Source organism: Archocentrus centrarchus, chromosome 13 (assembly GCF_007364275.1).
Source record: "Archocentrus centrarchus isolate MPI-CPG fArcCen1 chromosome 13, fArcCen1, whole genome shotgun sequence".
Lineage (NCBI taxonomy): Eukaryota > Metazoa > Chordata > Actinopteri > Cichliformes > Cichlidae > Archocentrus > Archocentrus centrarchus.
The window spans coordinates 22,282,581-22,305,830 of NC_044358.1; the positions used below are offsets into that span (position 1 = coordinate 22,282,581).

At 41.3% G+C, this 23,250-nt stretch overlaps 2 protein-coding genes across 2 annotated transcripts; both read left to right on the forward strand.

Moving 5' to 3' along the window:
• Window positions 1-2,567: 2,567 nt before the first annotated feature.
• On the forward strand, window positions 2,568-6,316 carry LOC115790003 (extracellular calcium-sensing receptor-like). The gene is made up of 8 exons (XM_030743635.1): window positions 2,568-2,611; window positions 3,055-3,349; window positions 3,458-3,747; window positions 3,863-4,158; window positions 4,509-4,714; window positions 4,858-5,079; window positions 5,190-5,313; window positions 5,412-6,316. Exons 1-8 carry the CDS (start codon window positions 2,583-2,585, stop codon window positions 6,314-6,316), a joined length of 2,367 nt encoding a protein of 788 aa, XP_030599495.1. The 5' UTR covers window positions 2,568-2,582.
• Window positions 6,317-10,922: 4,606 nt separating this feature from the next.
• Window positions 10,923-14,944, forward strand: LOC115790450 (extracellular calcium-sensing receptor). The gene is made up of 2 exons (XM_030744265.1): window positions 10,923-10,995; window positions 14,136-14,944. Exons 1-2 carry the CDS (start codon window positions 10,923-10,925, stop codon window positions 14,942-14,944), a joined length of 882 nt encoding a protein of 293 aa, XP_030600125.1.
• Window positions 14,945-23,250: the final 8,306 nt, after the last annotated feature.

Below are 23,250 nucleotides of genomic sequence, written 5' to 3' on the forward strand. Positions count from 1 at the left end.
GTCACCTCTGCGTAGCTCATGTCGCCTAGCAACGTGAGTGCGAAGCACAGCTGTGTAAAAGCAGCTGTTAAACGGAGAACGAACTTTTTCTCCTTTTTGTGGTTTAATTTTAAGTCTTTAATGCAAAATAAGCTGTTAAAACAAGCATAACACATTTCAACATCAAGGAATACAGCTGAGAGAATGATTGATTTCCAACTATAACAAGTGAGACATTAATGTTGAATTAAACTATCCAGGTATGATGCTTAACTTTAATTTCAGGAGTTTGCTTATCTAAGGAGCACTTCCACCCTTCATTGGTCTGTGTAGTAGACTGGTGGGAAAATAAACAAGATTTTGAAGTTTAAGCTTATGTATATTGATTCATTCATCAACCAAACTTAAATTAATATTTCTCATGTCAAATATTGAAATGTGATTAAAATGCGATTAATTTCGATTAATTAATTACAAAGCTTGTAATTAATTCGATTGATTTTTTTAATCGAGTCCTACCCCTAGTTTAAATGTAATGCTATAATTCCACAGCAACTGGTGGAGAAGCTGAGGATACTGGACACGGACACTGGCATCTGCAACTTTGTCTTCAGCGTCCTCATGCAGCGGCAGCAGACATTCAGGGTGGGGAAAAGAACATCCAGCTCCATCATGGTAAGCACAGGGTCCTCTCAGGGCTGCGTACTGAGTGCCCACCTGTTCAACCTGCACTGCCACCCACCATATCATGTATCCAGACCTAAGTATGCAGATGATATGACTGTGGTGGGCTCTATTAAGAACAATGAAAAGGCAACATACAGAATGGAGGTGGATCAACTAATGTTGCGGTGCAGGTCCTACAACCAATTCCTTAACTTCAAAATGCAAAGGAGATAGCGATTTCAGAAAACCCAGCAGACAGGCCTACAGTCCTCTGACCATCAATGGGGCTGCTGTGGAGAGCGTAAACAGTGTCAAGTTTCTCGGAGTTCACCTGGCAGACGACTTGCTCTTGACCACCAATACTGCTGCCATCATCACAAGGTCCAACAACGGTTCCACCCACTTAGGAGACTCAGGATGGCAGGTCTCCCCAACCTCCACTTGACCACCTTCTACAGTTGGTCAAGTGGATCTACAGCCTTATCTCATGGTTTGGCAGCTGTAAGACCTTTGAGAAACATCAGCTGCATAGGTTGATGAAGATGGCCAAAAGGATCATAGATGCCCCCCTCCCCTCGCTGCTGAACATCTGCAGTGAGTGCTGCAGCCGTAGGGTGTCAGGTATCCTAAAAGACCTTTATGACCCATCTTACAGCCTGTTCTCTCTGCTACCATCTGGGAGAAGGTTCAGAGAATCAGGTGTAGATCCAGCAGATTTTTTAACAGCTTCTTTCCACAGGCTGTGAAAGCACTAAATAAACTGTGACCAGGGACCGTCACTGAACATTTGCAATTCTTGTTTTGCACAAATTTAATTGTGCAGTACAGCATATGAACTTCAACACTCTCACAACTCAGTGTGAATGCTGCTGAGTGCTGGCCTTATTGCTGTTTTGATGTCTTAGTACATTTATGTTTAAGTGAGATTGTTTTTAACTTTATTTGAACTTATTTGTACTGCTTCGTTCCAGGCAAAACACCATTTCATTTCTGTTGTACCTTGCAACTGCAGAAATGACAATAAAGAAATTGATTTTGAATTAAACAGAAATGGCTAGTGTTGCATTTTGCATGTCTATTGTTATTACATAGAAACTACTGTTTCCAAGAAATGAACCAAAGCACCAAACACATATGATTACACTATTACCTTCAAAGGAAGAAAATATTTAAGGTAGGATTAATTATGTCATTGTAATGATGTAAAACTGTCCTAATATGTGAAATCATTAACCTATATTACAGTTTATTATTAGGTTAATAGCAGATGATTGTCACTAAATGAAAAATGTTTATTTTCAAATGGTGCCAGAAAGTACTATTTTATTGTACACAGGTTATCATGTTGTTACCAAATTATTATAATGAGTGTTTTTTCCTCATAGGCACTGTTAACTCTACCTCATACGCAGCATTACATTTCTTTTCCAGTTTATGATCCCTAGTTATTAACCCAAAATTGATAACAAGCTATTACTTGAGTGTTTCCTTGGTAATTATCATGTTATGATATTATGCAATTGATATTATGCAAAAGTAGAATTAGTGCTGTCCTCATGTCCTAGTGAAGACATAAAAAAGAAAAAAACAAACCTTTGTTTAAAGCCATATATAAACCACTAAAATTAAACGTATGTCCATATGCACACACCTGATCTCAGACAGGGATGGCGATAGGAGCTTCTGTAATTAGTCAGGTATTGGCTGTGTGTTTCGTTCACCTGAACTCAGTTGTTGCCTTGACGGTGTGTGTAGATGGTCTGAGCGAAGCAATTAGACCTACAGGGGCTCGGGCTGGTTCTATGGCATCATCTGTGACCTGTAAGCTGCAGGGAAGCACACGTGTACCTGCGTTCTCAAAGGATGGAGACTATGTTATCGGTGGTGCTTTTGACTTTCATGTCTACATGCACACAGTTTACAATAACTACACGAGCATGCCTGAGCCAGTGAAATGTAAAGGAAGGTCAGTAAGTGGAAGAAGAGGGTAATGAAAGCATGTTGTACTGTGTAAGAATAAAAATGTCTTCATATGTATGATGCTACATTGCTTTTGTGCAGTGCTGAAAAGATCAAGAAAAGTATGCAAATAGTAGTTGGTAATTATACTATTTAAAGTAATTTCATGGTGTTTTAAAAACAGTAATGATACAGTGCATCATTTTTATATATATGAAATAGGAAATGAAAAAATTTTATCTATATTTTGTCACTGATTTCTCATAATAATCTTTTTGGGAATTTAACTAGTCAGAAAGTCTTTTGATGTACATTTGATCCACAGATAAACTGTAGTCATTATTTAACCATGGTTTAAACCTTGAAGTCTTCCTCACTATGTTTTCTTTTGAAACTAAACCTGACCTAAATCTGTAGCCTAAATTCTAACAGTGACACAACTGTCTGCAGCATTATCAGCAGTGAGCTGCACTTCTCACGTGCAATGGTCTTTGCCATAGAAGAGATTAACAACAGCACAGAGCTGCTGCCTGGAATCAGGCTAGGTTATAAGATCTATGACTCATGTGCATCAGTGCCTGTGGCAGTGCATGTGGCATTTCAGTTTCTGAATACCTTTGACTCTGTGTTGTCTACCGGTAACAACTGCTCACAGTCTGGTATGGTGATGGCTGTTGTTGGTGACTCTGGGTCTACGACTTCAATCAGCATGTCACGAGTCATCAGTTCCTTTAATATTCCTCAAGTAAATATTTTGCATTTCTGGTAAACTTTACATTTGAACCATGAATGTGCATAATATTTGATTTTGCAGTTCTTTCAGAGTTACACTGTTTGATTTCTTTTGATTTAGGTGAGCCACTTTGCCACATGTGCATGCTTGTCTGACAAACAGCAGTATCCAAGTTTTTTCAGAACAATCCCCAGTGACCAGTTCCAGGCTGAAGCACTAGCCAAGCTGGTAAAACACTTTGGCTGGACTTGGATAGGTGCTGTTAGGTCAGATTCGGATTATGGAAACAATGGCATGGCATCATTTCTAGAAGCAGCACAGAAAGAGGGGATCTGCGTGGAATACACTGTATCTTTTTATCGGACGGATCCACAGAGCAAGATTCAGAAAGTAGCAGATGTTATCCGCAGGTTTCTTTATCACACATATTTATTATGTAAAGATTAGTCTACTGTTGGCAAAATAAACCTTTCATGATGGGATGATGTAAAGAAATAATTCTAATGCACAGTTTTGTCTCTCAAGATCTACAGCTGTGGTTGTTGTGGCGTTTGCAGCTTTAGGGGACATGACAATCCTGTTGGAGGAGTTGTCACATGAGCCTTCCCCACCTCGGCAGTGGATAGGCAGTGAGGCATGGGTAACCACCACAGAACTGACACGGTTCGGTTTCTGTGCTGGGGCCATTGGATTTGGGATTCAGACATCTGTAATCCCAGGTCTCAGAGACTTCCTGTTGAGTCTCTCTCCCTCTCAAGTGGCTGCTTCTGAAATACTTTCTGAGTTCTGGGAGGATGCATTCAAATGCACACTGAAACACAGTAAGGACATTTTCTTGATTTTTAAATTATCTTGTTAATCCTCTGGTGTTACAAAGTTCACTGCTGCTTCATGAGCTGACCCATGTTCATTCAAAAACTACTGATAATGAGCAAATATGAAGTGAACTCAGGTGTCTGCATTGTTTTCTCACTTGCTATGATAACTATTCAGGTCAAGTTCATGCGACTTAGTTCAGGTGTTATAGATTTTATATAATTCTATATTTTTACGTTTTTACAAATATGAGTCATGGTGCTAATATAATTTGCTGAATTTGTCAAACAGATGTCTGAACTCTAGTCTAACTTTCAGTGTTGAAACCATCTGCTCTGTCTTTTTGTATTTTTAGGTGCTGATACAGACAAGAAGATGTGTAATGGAACTGAAGACGTACAGAATCTCCAAAGTCAGTACACTGACACATCTCAGCTCAGAATTACTAACATGGTGTACAAGGCTGTGTATGCAATAGCACACGCCATCCATAATGCCGTGTGTCAGGGGACAAATGCCACAGCAAAGTGTGACAAACTAACCAAGTTAGAGTCCAAACAGGTCAGTTGAAATTAATAAGTGTGCCAATATCTTTTGTTGCCTCTTATATACATTTAAAAAAATGTAAAAAAAAATTATTTCAGTAACACAAAACTGCATATTTTTCTTCTTCTCTCCCTTTCTGTCTTAATTCATTTTCATAGGTTTTAACTCAGCTGAAAAAAGTGAATTTTTCCCAAAATGGTTATGATGTGTCATTTAATGCTGCTGGAGATCCTGTGGCTATTTATGAGCTGGTTAACTGGCAGAAAAGTGAGAGTGGCATCACTGAGATAGTAACTGTAGGAATGTATGATATATCACTGCCAGTGGGCCAGGAGTTCAGGATTAACAGAAACATAACCTGGATGGAGGGTATCACGAAAGTAATGACTCAAAGGACAGGAATCTTACTAAGTAAACTTTAGTAAATAAGATTTTTACAGGTGTATAGTCAATATTTACATCTACTATGCTGCATTAATGTCTTTGACAGGTGCCCGTGTCAGTGTGCACAGGCAGTTGTCCTCCAGGAACTCGTAAAGTGCTGCAGAAAGGAAAACCCATCTGCTGCTATGACTGCATACCATGTCCTGAGGGAGAGATTAGTAATACTACAGGTAAAATGACATGATTTTCATGTCAGTAAAATGTTTTCATTGTACATATGTGCCGTTCTGAAGAACTTACATTTCTTAATTCATTTATTTTCATTTAGACTCACCTGATTGTTTACCCTGCCACAAAGAATTCTGGCCTAATGCAAAGAGAGACACGTGTATTCCTAAGCCTGTGGAGTTTCTTTCCTTTCAAGACATCCTAGGAATCATCCTAGCTACATTCTCAGTTCTTGGTGCCTGTCTGGCCATCATAACTGCGGCTATATTCTTTCATCACAGGACAACTCCAGTTGTCAGGGCGAACAATTCTGAGCTGAGCTTCCTGCTGCTCATCTCTCTGACTCTGTGTTTCTTATGTTCATTAACTTTCATTGGAGCACCATCTGAGTGGTCCTGCATGCTGCGTCACACTGCATTTGGCATCACCTTTGTTCTCTGTATCTCCTGTGTACTTGGGAAAACTATGGTGGTTTTAATGGCTTTCAAAGCAACACTTCCAGGTAGTAATGTGATGAAATGGTTTGGTCCTCCACAGCAAAGAATGACTGTTGTGTCTTTCACCTTTATTCAAGTTTTAATATGTAGTATTTGGTTGGTACTTAGCCCTCCCTTCCCAATAAAAAATCTAACCACATACAAGGAGAAAATCATACTGGAATGTGCTTTAGGCTCTCAAATTGGCTTTTGGGCTGTACTCGGGTACATAGGCCTGCTTGCTTCATTTTGCTTTGTTTTAGCTGTCTTAGCTCGCAAATTACCTGATAATTTTAATGAAGCCAAGCTTATCACCTTCAGCATGCTGATATTCTGTGCAGTCTGGATCACTTTTGTCCCAGCATATGTCAGCTCTCCTGGGAAATTCACTGTGGTTGTAGAAATTTTTGCCATTCTGGCGTCAAGCTTTGGATTAATGCTGTGTATATTTGCTCCAAAGTGCTTTATCATATTGTTTAATCCTAAGAAGAACACAAAGAAATATTTAATGAGCAAAAATCAATCCTAGTTTATCAGAGCTTTAGACATGATCAATATTCCAACAACACACTGAAATCTTACATGTTCAGTGTCAATAATATATTTTTTAAGATCTTAAATATTTACAGCTTTTTTCTTGAGAAAATTACCTAATATATGTACCTGTTGTAGAGTCATTTCTCAGTGTTTTGATACATTTGCTTCTAATATTTCCATTTGCATGGAACATGTTGCCCTGAAGTGCAAATCTAAGTTTAATGTGAAGTGAGTAAGGTCTGTCATAGCTTACTCTTATACACTTGTCTGGAACAACTGTAATCCTTTAGTCATGCAATGTTCTACCTTGAAACCTTTCATTCATGTGGATGGTGCTTTGAGTGATAATGATGTAAATCAGAAGCAAGTACACAGCAGTGACCTCCTGTGAGGATTGTCGAATCTCACCAACCAGAGAAATGCACCCACACCACCAGAAATCTCTTCAGTAACATTTGAGGAACACAACAAAAAGGTTGATGTGGTACTGTATTAATCTGGCCTACACAATCCCAGCATTTCCAGTTAATCAAAGTAAATTCATATGTAGTGCATCAGGCTGAGAAATTATATATGCTTTCTTGTACATTTTAATAACTGTTGCCATGTTTTCCTTGAAAAACTGTATATCAGCAAATTTTCATTTTTAAATCAATTCATTTGCCTTCAACAGAACTCTGAACTTTATATGTTCTATAATAACATTATGATATATTTCTTGAATATTGGTTTGTAAAGAATAATTCCTGAATATTTATTTCCTGTATGATCCTTTGAAAACTCCTGTACTTTCTAGTTTTCACTAGTGGAAGAAAGGGTCGCTTCTGTGTGCCTTCATGCCAGGGAATGGGTTCTGACTGTTGTTTGTGCATATACAGAAAATAACAGTTCTGAGTACCCAGACTAATTCTGAGTGCTCGAGTGTGCTCTGTTTGGTGACTCCATCATCCTACTGGAAGACTGCGATGTTTACGAGGGCAATGATTGTGAGAAACGAAAGGGTGCGATTGGGAGGAACAGTCTGCCTGTTCTGAACCCGAGTGGTGTTCAGCTCAATCCTAGTTTATCAGAACTTTGTGCAAACCACAGTTTGTCCATGATGAACACCATGTTCTACCATTAGGATATCCATAAGGGCACATGGCATCAGGACACTCTAGGTTGCAGGTCAATGATCAATGTTGTAATCGTATCACCAGATCTGGGGTCATATGTTCTGGACACTTGGGTGAAGAGAGGAGCTAAGCTGTCAACCATCACCATCTAGCGTTGAGTTCGATCAGGTGGTGGGGGAGGATGCTTGACAGACCTGGTGCACCTAAACATATAGTGAGGGTGCAATGGAAATGCCTGGACTGGCCCCAATTTGCGAGAGCTTCAACTGAACCTTGACCTCCCACCTCCAGCAGAACTTTAACAGCATTCTGAGGGAGGTTGTAGGCATTGAGTCTAAATGGACCATGTTCTGCACCTCCATTGTTGAGGCTACTGCATGGAGCTGTGGCTGCAAAGTGGTTGGTGCTTGTCATAGGAGACAATGGAGGTGAGGGCAGCCATCAAGCTGAAGAAGGAGTCCTATCAGGCTTGGTTAGCCTGTGGGACTGCAAAGGAAGCTGATGGGTTTTGGCATGCCAAGTGGAACGCAGCTCAGCTGGTGGCTGAAGCAAAAACACGGCTGTGGGAGGAATTCGGTGAGGCCATAAAAGAAGACTTTCTAGCTGCCTCAAAGCAATTCTGGTAAACCATCAGGCAACTCAGGAGGGGAAAGCGATGCTCTGGACCAGCTCTTTATCCTCGGAAGGATATTCGAGTGTGTGTGATTGTTCATCCAGTCTAGATGTGTTTGTGGACCTGGAGAATGCATTTGACCGTGTCCCTCGGGCATCCTGTTGGGGGTGCTGTGGGAGTATGGGGTGTCTGGTCTATTGTTACAGGCCATTCAGTCCCTGTAAGGCTTCTGTCATGGTGGCCTCTCATCTCTGTTTTTTGTGGATAATGTGGTCCTGTTGGCTTCATCAGGTGGTGGTCTTCAGCTTGCTCTAGAGTGGTTCTCAGCTGAGTGTGAAGCAGCAGGTATGAGAATTAGCACCTTTAAGTCTGAGGCCATGATCGTAAGCCGGAAAAGGGTGGGGTGCCCACTGTGGGTCAGGGACAAGTTACTGCCCCAAGTGGAGGAGCGGGAGATTGATTGGGGTTGCAGCTGCAGTGATGTGGACCATGCACCCATCCGCCATGGTAAAGAGGGAGCTGAGCGTGAAATAATGAGATTGTGGATACAAGCAGTAGAAATGAGCTTCCTCCTAAGGGTGGCTGACCCTTAGGCTGAGGAGTACAGTGATCCGGAAGGTGCTCAGAATGAAGCCGCTACTGTTCAACATCAAAAGGAGCCAGTTGTGGTTTTCCGGGCATCTGACTAGGATGCCACCTGGGTGCCTTTTGTGTAAAAAGGCACACCTAAGATGTAATAATGTGTATAAAGTGTTTGGTGAAACTCCCTCAAGTGTGCAGTCTCAGGAAGCTGTCTGAGTATTAGTGTTGTAGTCAAGACCACCTAACCCGAGACCGAGACAAGACCAAGACCAGAGGGTATTGAGACCGAGACAAGGCCAAGACTTTTAGGGCCCAAGACCAGTCGAGACCAAGACCGAGGGAGGGCGAGACCGAGACAAGACCAAGACTTTTAGGGCCCAAGACCAGTCGAGACCAAGACCGAGGGAGGGCGAGACTGAGACAAGACCAAGACCAGTGCCTGACGCTACATGGCCCAATAAAATGTGAAACATGATCAAAATCACTTCTCAAATTGATCTGAAAGATCCACATTCCCATAAAATCATCTTGATATTAAACACTCACAGCTCAAATAAATATAACCATCTTTATTTACTACTCCTGGGTGACTTCCATCATTTATCACAGAATGTAAAACAATTATTCATAGTTCATCACAATAGTCTTAACTTTTCTCTGCCTTTCATAAACAATGCATAAAGTTGTGTTGTTTTTAAACCAACAATCTTTGTAAAAATGGGTGCTTTTTCAAAACCACATAGCTATCGACAGTAAGAACTAAAGCCTTTAATCTTATACAGATTAAAGCTGCAGGATGTAACTTTTATAAAAAATCTGGTTTTTACATATTTGTTAAAACTGTCACCATGGAGCTCCTCCACCTCCTCCTTGAACTGCTCCCAGTCAAAAACAATCAATCAGAGCCAGGAGGAGGGTCTTAGCACTGTCAATCACTCCTCGTGTATGCTGCTCAATGTAGTTGTGTGCGATACTTCAAGATTTGGTATCGATCCTATGCCAAGTAAACTCAGGGCCATTATCACCGATACTGATACCAATACTTTTTAATAATTATGAAGAATTTCCATGACGTTTAACTGGTTTGAGATTTTTTTCCTTTGGATCATTAATTAGTTAAAACCCAGGTTTGAACTGGGCAAAGTTTATATGTAAGTAGAAAATACTTTATCAAAATAAAAGTTATTGTTCTGAAACAATAGAATATTAACAAAACAATTTTCCCCATACATTGATGTCTGGATTTTTTTTTTTCATAAATTAAGTGTACAAAATCATCACTCAAGAACAAATGCAAACTTTTTTCCAGGTAGATCGTTCAGAAAGTATTACAATAAAATTTAATAAAAAATGTCCATTCACTAATTTTCTACAAATTTAAATTTAAATTTGATTTAAATGTTTCATAGCAAAATCCTTTTTTTTCCCCAAATAAAATATGTTATAACAAAACACTCTGGGGAGGGGAGGAGCAAAGTGTGCCTGCTCTGTGCTGTGACAGGAGCAACACTTAGACAGTTAGCTCGCATCTTTGATGAAAACACAGCACTACATACAGGAGAGAAACTGAAGCCAAAGTATCGATCTCATTACACTGATATTGATCAATACCAATACCAATGCTGGCATCCATATTATTGATATTAGGATCAATCTGCCCACCACTAGCTCAATGTACTAATGGCGGAGAAACAACTTAGAATAGAATAGAATAGAATGCCTTTATTGTCATTATACAGGATGTACAATGAGATTGGAGGGCTACTCCTGTTCAGTGCCATGCAACAGAAAATCAAACTCACCAAAATAAAAATAAAATATAATCTAGTATAATCAAGAAATATACAGAAAAGAAACAATGTATAAAATATACAAAAAATAGAACATATAAAAAATATAAAAAAATACATTGGTGCATCTGTACATTGTAAGAAAAGTAAATAAGTGTATACATATAATAATGAAGATGATGAATATTGCACTTGGTGAATGAATATTGCACTAGTGAATGAATACTGGATATTACACAATATAGGAATGTTAGATATTGTTCAGTATGAATAATATAATATTGCACAGAGATGTGGGTGTTGCACAGTTACGGTGGGTGAGTGTGAGAGTTCAGGGTGGTGATTGCTCTGGCGAAGAAACTGTTCTTGAGTCTGTTTGTTCTGGCTTTGATGCACCTGTAGCGCCTGCCAGAGGGCAGCAGGTCAAACAGGTCAAAGCCAGGGTGTGAGCTGTCCTTGATGATGTTCCTGGCTCTGCTGATGCAGCGGGAGGTGTAGATGTCCATCAGGGTGTCACGGCTGTGTGCGGGCAAGGCAGGGAGGACCCCAGTGCAGGACACGGCGAGAGCAGGTTCGGAGGGAGGTTTATTGGATAACTCAAACAATTACAAAACAGAAAACTCAAAAGCAGACACTAGGAACTCGAAGACAAAACACACAGGCCAAAACTGACGAGGACCCGAACAAGGAACAGAGGGAAAACAAAGGGCTTAAATATACAGAAGGGGATTAGGGCAAGTGGAAACAGCAGGGGACGACAGGTGAACCAAATGAACCTAATGACAAGGGGAAGCAAAACTAAACACAAAGCACAGGAAACAGACCGTCAAAATAAAACAGGAACTGAGTAAACATAACAGACGCAGACCTAACACTGAAAACTTAAGGGAACATACACAAAAACAAGGGAGACTAAACAGCATACTCAAAACAATATATAAGAAACACAACCTGAAAAATACAACAAAAGAAAGCTACACAAAAGAAAACTCAAAACGCTGGGCCACCGGCCCAGGATCATGACACAGGGAGGGGAGAGGACAGCCAACGATTCTTTGTGCTGTCTTGACTACCCTCTGAAGCCTGACCCTGTCTGCCTCAATGCAGCTGCCGTACCATACTGTGATACAGTATGTCAGCAGGCTCTCAATGGATGAGCGATAGAAGGTCAGCAGCAGGTTTGAGTCCAAGTTGTTCTTCCTGAGGACCCTCAGGAAGTGAAGTCGCTGCTGAGCCTTCTTGATAACAGCCGTGATGTTATCTGACCAAGAGAGATCAGCAGAGATGAGGACACCAAGAAACCTGAAGGTGTGGACCCTCTCCACACGCTCGCCGTTGATGTAGACGGGAGCTGGGTCAGTCCTGTGCTTCGTGAAGCCGCTGATGATCTCTTTGGTTTTCATGGTGTTCAGTGCCAGGTTGTTCTCTGAACACCAGGCACTTACTTACTTCTCTGCCGTTACCATTGGTGGTGGCCATGGTAACTTTAGGGTTCTAGCAAGAAATATTTCTCACCCCAGCGCTAACGCTAACGCTAATTAGTAAGCTAAGGCTAACCTCTAAATGCCGCTCCAACTTGTTAATTGAGTGATGGGGCCTAAGATGTAACTGGAAAGCAGTAATCAGTAATGATTGTTCTGTTTGTCTTCTTGGATGGGTGTTCTGTTAACTGTAATTTCCCCATTGTGGGATCAATAAAGTATCATCATTATCATCATCATCAGTTTTTTTGGACGTGTAGTTACATTTCTTGAGGTGCATGTCAGGTTTGGTTCAGAGAGGATTTTCAGTTATGCACAAAGGATCAATGCAGAACTCTAAATCAGGCCTTATTAGATCGATAGAATGAACATTTTTGCATATAATCCAGAAAAGTTACATTTATATATCACGCATTTAATGTGTCCCAGAGTGCCCTTCCACTGTGTAACTGAATGACTGTTAGTGCTAATGGCAGCCCCCCTTTCCCCAGTACACTTTAGTTATAGGTCTGTTCTGGTGGCTACAGCTGACGTAAAGAAAAAATAACAGCTGACATCCTCTGCGCATCACACGCACACACATTCAAACATGCGCACTCACAGCACAGAGAAGTGGGGACGTGGAGAAACATCTCAGCGATCCACTCGTGTTAAAGGATCATTTTTAGTTTTTTTTTTGTTCTTTTCCAAATGACGGAAATCTGTTACAGCGATGGAGAACTAATGTGGAGGAAATGCTCCGCCTACACGGAGACACCTGAGCTGCATAGTTGAAACGAAACATCAAAGCAACAAATTTGTGTCGAGGATTTTTAATAATCAAATTGCGTTAAAAACTTGCATTAAATTTTTAGCTTGTGTATCAAAATACATGATGGTTGGTATTTACCTTTCATGCTGGGATTTTTTAGTTGAATTGGAAGCCTGAAATTTTCCTTTGATCTTCATTTTCCCTCTTACTTCTCTTCATGTTCATGCCGGTTATTTCGATTTATGCAGCACACGCATGACCATAGTGAGATCAAACGTACACATTGTGAATGAAACTGTCCGTGCTCTGTGGCAGATTGCAAACTGCGGTGAAATGATACAGGCGTAAGCAACGATAATAGCAGCGACCTAGCCGGGGCGGAGTCTGCAAGGTGCGCTCCTTTGAGAGGCAGAGGAGCGCAATCTTTGTTGGATTTGAATCAGTACATTTTGCATCCAATAAAAGCAAAGATGTTAACAAATAAATTGGACAGTAATCTGGCAATTTAGTGATATTTCCACAGCTGTGGTCTTGACTGGTCTTGAAATAAAATCCCAAGTCCGCAAGGTCCGAGTCCATGACAAGACCGAGACCAAATGTGGTCGAGTCCATGACAAGACCGAGACCATCAAAAAGCGGTCTCGATACCAAGACCGATCTCGAGTACTACAACACTACTGAGTATTATTGTTACTTCTTGCAAGAATAAAAACTTGGGTCAGCTGAAAACATTCTTACAATTGTAACCCTGCTTTTTATTTAATTATATCTTTAGTTAATCACATCCTTAGTTCTTCATGCATATCCATATTGACCACTGAACTATGCCTTTTTTTTTTTTTTTAAATAAATCAAATGTTTGTTCGACTTTTGTAAAACTTTGCGTAAATATATGTATTTGTGCATATATGTATTTGTGCATATATGTGTACATGGGTGTTCTTGTGGGAGTGCGTGGGGTTGTATGTTTGGCTGGACCTGGGTCTGGGCCTGTGCCTTGCCTCCTGGCCGCTCCTTGCTGGTTGCCTCTTCCCCCCCTGCCCCCCTGGGGTGTGGGTACCTCCGGGTTCCTGGGTGGGGCTGGATGTTCTGGCGTGGGTGGTGACCTGCTCCCCTGAGGGCTGCGGCGCGGGGCTACGTTGGCCTCTTCGGTATGGGGGGGGGCTCTGTGGGGGCTCGGGCGGTCCTCGGGTGCCGGGGCCCTGGGGCCCTGCTGCCGGCCTGTGCAGGGGGCTGGCCGCTGGGGGGGGCTGGGTTCTCGTTGCCTCGGGTTCTCTGGTGCCCTTGCTCCTTGACGGGGGGGCTCCGTCCGAGACCTCCCTCCCCTGTCTGCTGGGGTGGGTGTGCGGATGTCTTTGGAATGAGTGGCCGCGGGTCTTCGTAGGTCTTGGTGGGCTGCTGGCGGCCTGGGCTTCCTGGGGCTCTCTTTGCCTGCCTCTAGCTTCTGATGGGCAGGGCTGTGGCGTTCTGCGTTTCAAGACCTCCTAGGAATCATCCTAAGTACATTCTCAGTTCTCGGTGCCAGTCTGACCATTATAGCTCTGATCGTTTTCTTTCGTCACAGAACATCTCCAGTTGTCAGGGCCAACAACTCTGAGCTGAGCTTCTTGTTGCTCATCTCCCTGACTCTGTGTTTCTTATGTTCATTAACTTTCATTGGAGCACCATCTGAGTGGTCATGCAGGCTGCGTCACACTGCATTTGGTATCACTTTTGTTCTCTGTATCTCCTGTGTACTTGGGAAAACTATAGTGGTTTTAATAGCTTTTAAAGCTACACGTCCAGGTAGCAATGTGACAAAATGGTTTGGTCCTCCACAGCAAAGAATGACTGTTTTGTCTTTCACCCTTATGCAAGTTTTAATATGTACTATTTGGTTGGTATGTAGCCCCCCATTCCCTGTGAAAAATCTATCCACATATAAGGACAAAATCATACTGGAATGTGCATTAGGGTCTGCTATTGGCTTCTGGGCTGTACTGGGGTACATAGGCCTGCTTGCTGCCTTTTGCTTTGTTTTAGCTGTTTTAGCCCGCAAATTACCTGATAATTTTAATGAAGCCAAGCTTATCACCTTCAGTATGCTGATATTCTGTGCGGTCTGGATCACTTTTATCCCAGCATATGTCAGTTCCCCTGGGAAATTCACTGTGGTTGTAGAGATTTTTGCAATTCTGGCCTCCAGCTTTGGATTAATGCTGTGTATGTTTGCTCCGAAGTGCTTTATCCTATTGTTCAAGCCAGAGAAGAACACCAAGAAATATTTAATGAAAAAGAATCAATCATAGTATATCAGAGGTTTAGAAATGCTTAATATTCCAAAAGCAAACTCAATCCACGCACCTTTAATACACATACATTCTTTTTTCAGATCTCAGTTAAATAAAATATTTACAACTTTTCACTGTTAAACATGATCCAATTTAATGTAGATTCTGATTTTAGATTTATGCATTATTTGCTACTGTAATTGTTCATGTATGAATGTTTGATTCAAAGTGAAACACATCTATTAATAATACACTATATTGACAAAGGTGTTCGCTTGTCTGCCTTCACACGCACACGAACACATGACATCCCATTATTAATCCATAGAGTTTAATATGATTGCCCTCTTCTGAGAAGGCTTTCCACAAAGTTTAGGAATGTGTTAATGGGAATTTTTGAACATTCTTTCAGAAGCACATTTGTGAGTTCAGACACTGATGTTGGATGAGTCCTGGCTCTTAGTCTCTGCTGTAATTCATCCCAAAGGTGTTCTTTCGGGTTGAGATCAGGGCTCTGTGCAGTTCAGTCAAGTTCTTGCACACCAAATTTGCTCATCCATGTCTTTATGGACCTTGTTATGTGCACTGTTATGTTGGAACAGAAAGGGGTCATTCCCAAACTGTTCCCACAAGGTCTTCAGTCGGCGCTTCAGAGACGTCAACTTCTTCTTCAGGAGCTTCGGGCCCCTCAGTTCCCTCGGCACGTTCAGTACCAGTCCCCTCAGTCCCCTCATTCGGATCAGAGCCCAAAGCAGTTTTGGTCCCCTCAATCAGCCCTTTAGCTTTGGTCCCTTTAGTCCTTTCAGGCCCTCATCCGCATCAGAGTCAGCTTCGGCTTCAGTTCTGCCCGTAGATTCTGCAGTCCCCTCAGCTTCTGCAATCCCACTCCTTTCAGTCCCTTCAGCCCCCTCAGTTTCTTCAGCTTCCGTCTCCTCAGCCCCAGTCCCTTTAGCTTTGCTCCCCTCAGCCCCAGTTCTTTTAGCTTCGGTCCTCTCCGCCCCAGCTTCGACTTCAGTTCCCTCCGTAGCTTCAGTCCCCTTAACATCAGCTTCAGCTTCAGTTCCCTCCATAGCTTCAGTCAGTCCAGCAGCTTTGATCCCCTCTGCTTCAGTCAGTCCAGTCCCTTTGAGCCCCTCTGCTTCAGTCAGTTCAGTCCCTTTAGTTCCATCAGTCCCTTTAGTCCCTTTGGTCCCCTCATCTGCTTCAGAGTCAGCTTCAGCTTCAGTTCTCCCCGTAGCTTCTGCAGTCCCCTCAGCTTCTGCAGACCCGCTCATTTCAGTCCCTTCAGTAGCTTCAGTCCTTCTCCCATCAGCTTCGGGCCCTTTGGCCCCCTCTGCTTCTGTCCCTGTAGTTCCCTCAGCCACCTCAGAGTCACCCCTGCCAGAACCTGCATTTAAGGTGCCCACACAGCAGCCCCACTCGTCGAAGGAGATGGCTGTGCTCCCTTGCTCAGCAGCACGAACCTTTCGAGTATCCTGGCTCTTTCGAGTATCCTGTGACTCAACAGCCCCAGTCGTTAGAGGAGACGGCTGCACACCATGCTGCACATCGTGAGCCTTCCAAGTATCCTGAGCCTTCCGAGTATCCTGAGCCGTCCAAGTACCCTGAGCCTGCCCACCTTTGTTACCGCTGCCGCTGGGACCACAGTCGGCCTCCTGCCCACCTTCGTCGCCGTCGCCACTGGGACTGCAGCCAGCCTCCAGAACTGTTTTGTTTGTGCCATGGACTTTTACGGACTCCTATGCTGCCTCTTCCCTGCAGCTGGAACTATGTTCGACATCCTGAACTGTTTGGCTACCTGTGTTGCCTCATCTCCTGTTTTTCTTTTGGACTGTTTTTTATGGCCTTATGCTGTTGCCTTTTGTTTTGTCCCCTTGAGCTGGCGAGCCCTAGTGTTTTGAACTGTGTTGCTCTTTTGTTTTGTTTTGCTCAGTGCATCATGGAAACCCTCCAGCAGCTTCCATAATGACACAATATATCTGTTATTTAATGAGCAAATCCATGCAAAATTACAGACATTTTTTTGCATCATTGTACACTTAGATATGTATGTACAGCAATAAACTAGAATTTACCAGTTTTAGCTTTAAAATAAACATAAACATATTTTGTGTTAAAAAAGGGTACAAATCGTGTAAATTCGCAGGTACGCGTTTTTCATGTTATCTTACCTTATACCTGTTAATTCCCTGTCTTTTTTTTAAATTGTATTGATATTTCACATAAGGCTCCAGCCTTAAGCCACCAGTCGGGGCTTTATGGCAGAGTGGCCCGACAGAAGCCTCTCCTCAGTGCAAGACATATGAAAGCCTGCATAGAGTTTGCCAAAAAACACATGAAGGACTCCCAGACTATGAGAAATAAGATTCTCTGGTCTTATGAGATGAGGATTGAACTTTTTGGCATTAATTCTAAGTGGTATGCGTGGAGAAAACCAAGCACTGCTCATCACCTGCCCAATACAAACCCAACAGTGAAACTTGGTGGTGGCAGCATCATGCTATGGGGGTGTTTTTAAGCAAGGAAGAATGGCAGAGGATCCCCAAATCCAGGCGTGAAAAACTTGTTGCATCATTCCCAAGAAGACTCATGGCTGTACTAGCTCAAAAGGGTGCTTCTACTCAATACTGAGCAAAGGGTCTGAATACTTATGACCATGGGATATTTCAGTTTTTCTTTTTTAATCAATTTGCAAAAAGTTCTACATTTCTGGGGTGCTGAGTGTACATTAATGAGAAATAAAATGAACTTTTTTGATTTTAGCAAATGGCTGCAGTGAAACAAAGAGTGAAAATTTTGAAGGGGTCTGAATACATTCCTTACCCACTGTACATTGAGGGATCACCTTTATCCTGAGAATAAACTTTTAAAGAGGTGTTGTTGAATAGTTTAGTATGAAAATTATGTGAATCATATGCCATGGCCTTCATAGTCACCAGTTCCAAACCCAGCTGAACACCTAAAACTATGTGGGAAATTCTGGACCGACATAACAGATGGTATTTGTTTGATTAGCATTTCAGAGACTTATAGAATCAATTCCAGGAAACACCTAAGAAACATGTCTTTGTCACCTGCCTGTACCGTGCATGTTGCTGTTTTGGTTCTGGTCTGTAATTTTTCTCCTAAATGATGAGCTCTTGTGAGCCTACTTGGGCAGATAATGTTGTTTGTGTACAACATAATAACGAAACACAAATTAAACATGTGAATTAATGTTTACTCTTTGGTAATTTACATTTCTTTGCTCTAAGAAGGCTGATTCAAAGAATGTCAGTAAGTCTAAGGCTGATTAAAGCCCATTTTAGATGTTTATTGATTCCACAATTTACTGTTACTGTAACACAGAACACTTTATTAAAGTGCACAAAACGGGAACACATAAAAGCAGCACTGCAGGATAAACAATCAGTGCATATACAAAATCAATTATGTAGAGACTAAAGCTTTACATTCAGGTCATTTTATTGGAAAAACAAACAAATTAAAGGTTGAAACACTAATTTCTTACATTATACACATATATGGTATGATATATTGTCCTGAGTCTTTTTAAACATCCTCAAGCTGGTCAGCCACAGAGGTGAAGTGTTTGTAGCTATTAAAATGCTTAAAATGCTTTTCAGATCTGTTGATGAGACATCGTTTTTAGAGAGCAGAAACTTTTTTTAAATATATTTTTTATGTCCCTGGGTTGCCTGGTGGCAGATTCTGCAAACTGGGAAGTTTTGCACCTGTGACACCTTTGCTCCTACCTCTGAGGGGTGATCACTAAGCTTTACACTTATACTGTGTTGCTCTTGCCCAGACTGGAGGCCTACTTCTAGTGTCTAGTGTGCTAATGGAGGGTGTTATGGTCACTGTGGAAGAAACTGATGTAAGAGGGCCGGTATTTCCAGGAACCATCTGACTGCATGGTTTTATTGGCAGTACAGAGGGCTCAGCAGTCTCAGATATTACTGTGGAAGCAGCCAGTGAAGGTAGAGGTCTGGTGATGGTAGAGGTTGTCTGGGCTTTTCTAACTGGTGGTGATAGCACAGGTGGAAGAGGTGACTAAGGCTGTGAGATAGGCATCATCAAGTCTCTCCTTCCCTTTAACACATTGGTACCTGCTGTGCTGGGTGTGGGCATGTATTTCAACAAGGGTAGCCCACATTGTTTGCAACAAGCCAGTGAAACGGTGGACTTTCATACTGTCCAAATGGCACCACTAGCTTTCCCAGGCATTGCTGTCATTAAGGCAGATGTGGGACGTAACGAAGTACAAGTACTTACTTACGTTACTGTACTTAAGTAGATTTTTCAGGTATCTGTACTTTACTTGAGTATTTATTTTTCTGAGTACTTTTACTTTTACTCCCTACATTTTTACACAAGTATCTGTACTTTCTACTTCTTAAATTTTCAAAACAGACTCGTTACTTTTTAAAACGTCAGAGAGAAGTTTGCGTTTCCGGTCAGTGCGTTGTCAAATGATCTGAGCCTAAACGGAGGAATAATAACAGATAAGAGACAATCGTACTGGCGTATACTCCATCAACAGGGCTTATCGGGTACAAAGGGATTAAATTCGCAAACCCATATAATTAATGTATCATTTATAGTGCTATAATCAGGGGTTACAGTGGGCTGGACTGAGTTCGTAAGTTGTGCTCGCAGGACATAAACAGCTTAGCTCGCGCTACTGAAGAGGAGCGAAAATAAAGGGAGTAAATTGTGGCAGGTAAATGCAACATTTCTAAATGCTCAACAAATATCAGCAAACACACAAAGTGTCTGCAGTTTGTCACACAGTGTGTCTGCTAGCTAAAAGAAGAGCTGCTGTATTTCCAGGGAGAGCAAAGAGAGAAGTTCACTCAGAGATGGAGAAAGAGGACAGGAGAGGAAGAAGAGAGGTTAGATTTAAAGGTAAGGAGTGCAAAACAAACTGAAGTATGCTGACTTTGTGCAATGCAAAGATTATATGAAAATACTGCAGTTTAGTACGTAATAAACAGGTCAGCTTGTTGTACTGTATTTACAGTAAAGCTCTGTGTTGGTGCACAGAGGCTGTGTTCATGGTCAGAGTTACAGGTTACATCAGTGCAGCAGAGATGAGTTTGAATCAAAGCTGCTGATGCTGAAATTCATTCACTGAATCCAACATTTATACAGCCTGTATGCTGTCAGTGTAGGGGATGAAGATAAGCTCAGATAGCTGGGAAATACTGGGTTACATCTTTGTGAATTCATCCACGCAGAGCAGTAAACCTCAGAGCAGCAGCAGCAGGTCAGCTGATCACAGCCTGCACACCAACATCATTTACTAGAGCTCACAATAGAAAGTTGTGATTCTTCTTCCCATGCAGAGCCACTACACTGATCTTAGGGTTCCTCCACCTTCTGAATCCCACTGTAACCCCTGAGTATCCTCATGTTTGTGTTTAGGTGGCGGCACAGTCACCCTCTACTATGGAGGACACAGAGACTAGAGCTGTGTTTAAATTCCCTTTCACAGTTTGTGTCCTACATAACAGATTCAAGCTGAGTACATTCATTAGAATTCAAATTTAGATTTGGAATAATGTTTGTATTCTCATGTATTATTTTATATTATTACAATAATATATAATGAGGTTCGGTTAGCTTTACACAAAAATAGCTGGTAGAAACGTCCTCCAAAGAGCTACTTTTACTTTCTTACTTTGAGTACATTTCAGAACCTGTACTTTTTTACTTTTACTTAAGTAAAGAAGTTGAGCCAGTACTTCAACTTTTACCAAAGTATATTTTAACTCAAGTACTTGTACTTCTACTTACTGTAAGTACAGAATGTCAGTACTTTTGCCACCTCTGCATGAAGGCAAGTGGACACCCTCTGCTCCAAGAAGCCTCTCTGCGTGAGTCAAGGCAGTGAACTGGTTCAGCAGCTCCTGTGGAGGTTTAGGGAACACCAGAGTTCTCACCCAGTAGTGGGGTGCCTCTTTGGTTGCCAAAAGTAAGGCCTGCTGATGATGACCTGGGCCATCTGGGTTTACACACAGATTAATAGAGTCACCATCATCAGTTGTAGCCACTGAAACACAGACAGACTAGTGTTGTAGTCAAGACCACAAGCCCAAGACCAGAGTGTATAGAGACCAAGACAAGACCAAGACCAGTGCCTGATGCTACATGACCCAATAAAATGTGAAACATTATCAAAATCACTTCTCAAATTGATCTGAAAGATCCACATTTCCATAAAATATCCTGATATTAAACACTCACAGCTCAAATAAATATAACCATCTTTATTTAATACTCCTGGGTGACTTCCATCATTTATCACAGAATGTAAAACAATTATTCGTAGTTCATCACAATAGTCTTAACTTTTCTCTGCCTTTCATAAACAATACATAAAGTTATGTTGTTTTTAAACCAACAATCTTTGTAAAAATGGGTGCTTTTTCAAAACCACTTAGCTAAATGTGTAAAACTGAAAAAATGGCAAACACTTATCGACAGTAAGAACTAAAGCCTTTAATCTTATACAGATTAAAGCTGCAGTATGTAACTTTTATAAAAAAATCAGGTTTTTACATATTTGTTAAAACTGTCACCATGTCACAACAGTATGAGACTGATAATCTGAGAAAAAAAATGGAGCTCCTCCACCTCCACCTCCTCCCTGAACCGCTCCCAGTCAAAAACAACCATTCAGAGCCAGGAGGAGGGTCTTAGCACTGTCAATCACTCTTCGTGTATGCTGCTCAATGTGGTTGTGTGCGATAATTCAAGATTTGGTATCAATCCTATGCCAAGTAAACACAGGGCCATTATCATCGATACTGATACCAATTCTTTTTAATAATTATGAAGAATTTCCATGAAGTTTAACTGGTTTGAGATTTTTTTCCCTTGGAGCATTAATGAGTTAAAACCTAGGATAGAATTGTGCAAAGTTTATATGTAAGTAGAAAATACTTTATCAAAATAAAAGTTATTGTTCTGAAACAATAGAACATTAACAAAACAATTTTCCCCATATATTGATGTCTGGATTTTTTATTTTTTTTTCATAAATTAAGTGTACAAAATCATCACTCAAGAACAAATGCAAACTTTTTTCCAGGTAGATCGTTCAGAAAGCATAATAAAAAAATTTAATAAAAAATGTCCCTTCACTAATTTTCTACAAATTTAAATTTAAATTTGCTTTAAATGTTTCATAGCAAACTGTGGTGAAATGATAGAGGCGTAAGCAGCAATAATAGCAGCGACCTAGCCAGGGCGGAGTCTGCGAGATGCACTCCTTTGAGAGGCAGAGGAGCGCAATCTTTGTTGGATTTGAATCAGGATGTTTTGCATCCAATAAAAGCAAAGTGGTTAACAAATAAATTGGACAGTATTCTGGTAATTTAGTGATATTTCCAGAGCTGTGGTCTTGACTGGTCTTGAAATAGAATCCCGAGTCCGCAATGTCCGAGTCCATGACAAGACCAAGACCAAGACCAAATGCGGTCAATTCCATGACAAGACCGAGACCATCAAAAAGCGGTCTCGAGACCAAGACCAATCTCAAGTACTACAACACTAAGACAGACAGAAATACACACTTCATTGAGCTCCAAGGCCAAATTAATTCAATTCAATTCAATTCAATTTTATTTGTATAGCGCCAAATCACAACAAACAGTCGCCTCAAGGCGCTTTGTATTGTGGGTAAAGACCCTACAATAATAATTACAACTTAATAAACACAATGAATGAAAAAACTGTAACCCAGAGGGAGTTGCTGGTATTCATGCACTGTGAATAAAACCACAACTTACAATGTACATGAATTAAACAGGGACCGAAACCACAAAGATGCTGTGTTCAAATGGATGATTTTTACCAGTTATTTAAATGCTTATTGTAGTTACAGATTAGATGTTACTGAGCACATCTTTCGTAACCATAAAGTAATGGGTTAAATGAGCCATTTAGCTTCACCTATTAACACAAAAGTAACAGATAAAGACAGAATGTTTTGTACCTCTATCATTAGTGGACTTAACGGCTGCTTTGCCTTTGTTTTGGTGTGACGAAATTTCCGCCTCAACAGACCATTGGTAGTCACCATTGGGGTTCTGCGATCCAATTGGTAGTCTACAGTCAGAGTCTATGGTGACTGTAGACTCTGGGCCAATGAGAAGGCGTAACTGTTTACAGTCACCGTTGACAGTTGTGCTACCATAGATACGACCTCTGCGGCGCAGCTGCACCAACATGTCCTCCTTGCTATGCCCCGGTCCCTCAGTGAGGGTCTCCATGAAGTTGAATGGGCTGAGTTGGTGCTTTCTTAACGACCTAACCAG

Bases quoted from the DNA above. Each gene is read 5' to 3' on its own strand.
- LOC115790003 (XM_030743635.1), top strand. From the start codon at position 2,583: ATGCCTGAGCCAGTGAAATGTAAAGGAAG. The intron at 2,612-3,054 runs GTCAGTAAGTGG...AACTGTCTGCAG, and splicing joins CCAGTGAAATGTAAAGGAAG to CATTATCAGCAGTGAGCTGC. The intron at 5,080-5,189 runs GTAATGACTCAA...TGTCTTTGACAG, and splicing joins GGATGGAGGGTATCACGAAA to GTGCCCGTGTCAGTGTGCAC.
- LOC115790450 (XM_030744265.1), top strand. From the start codon at position 10,923: ATGTCCATCAGGGTGTCACGGCTGTGTGCGGGCAAGGCAGGGAGGACC. The intron at 10,996-14,135 runs GTTCGGAGGGAG...CTGCGTTTCAAG, and splicing joins GCAGGACACGGCGAGAGCAG to ACCTCCTAGGAATCATCCTA.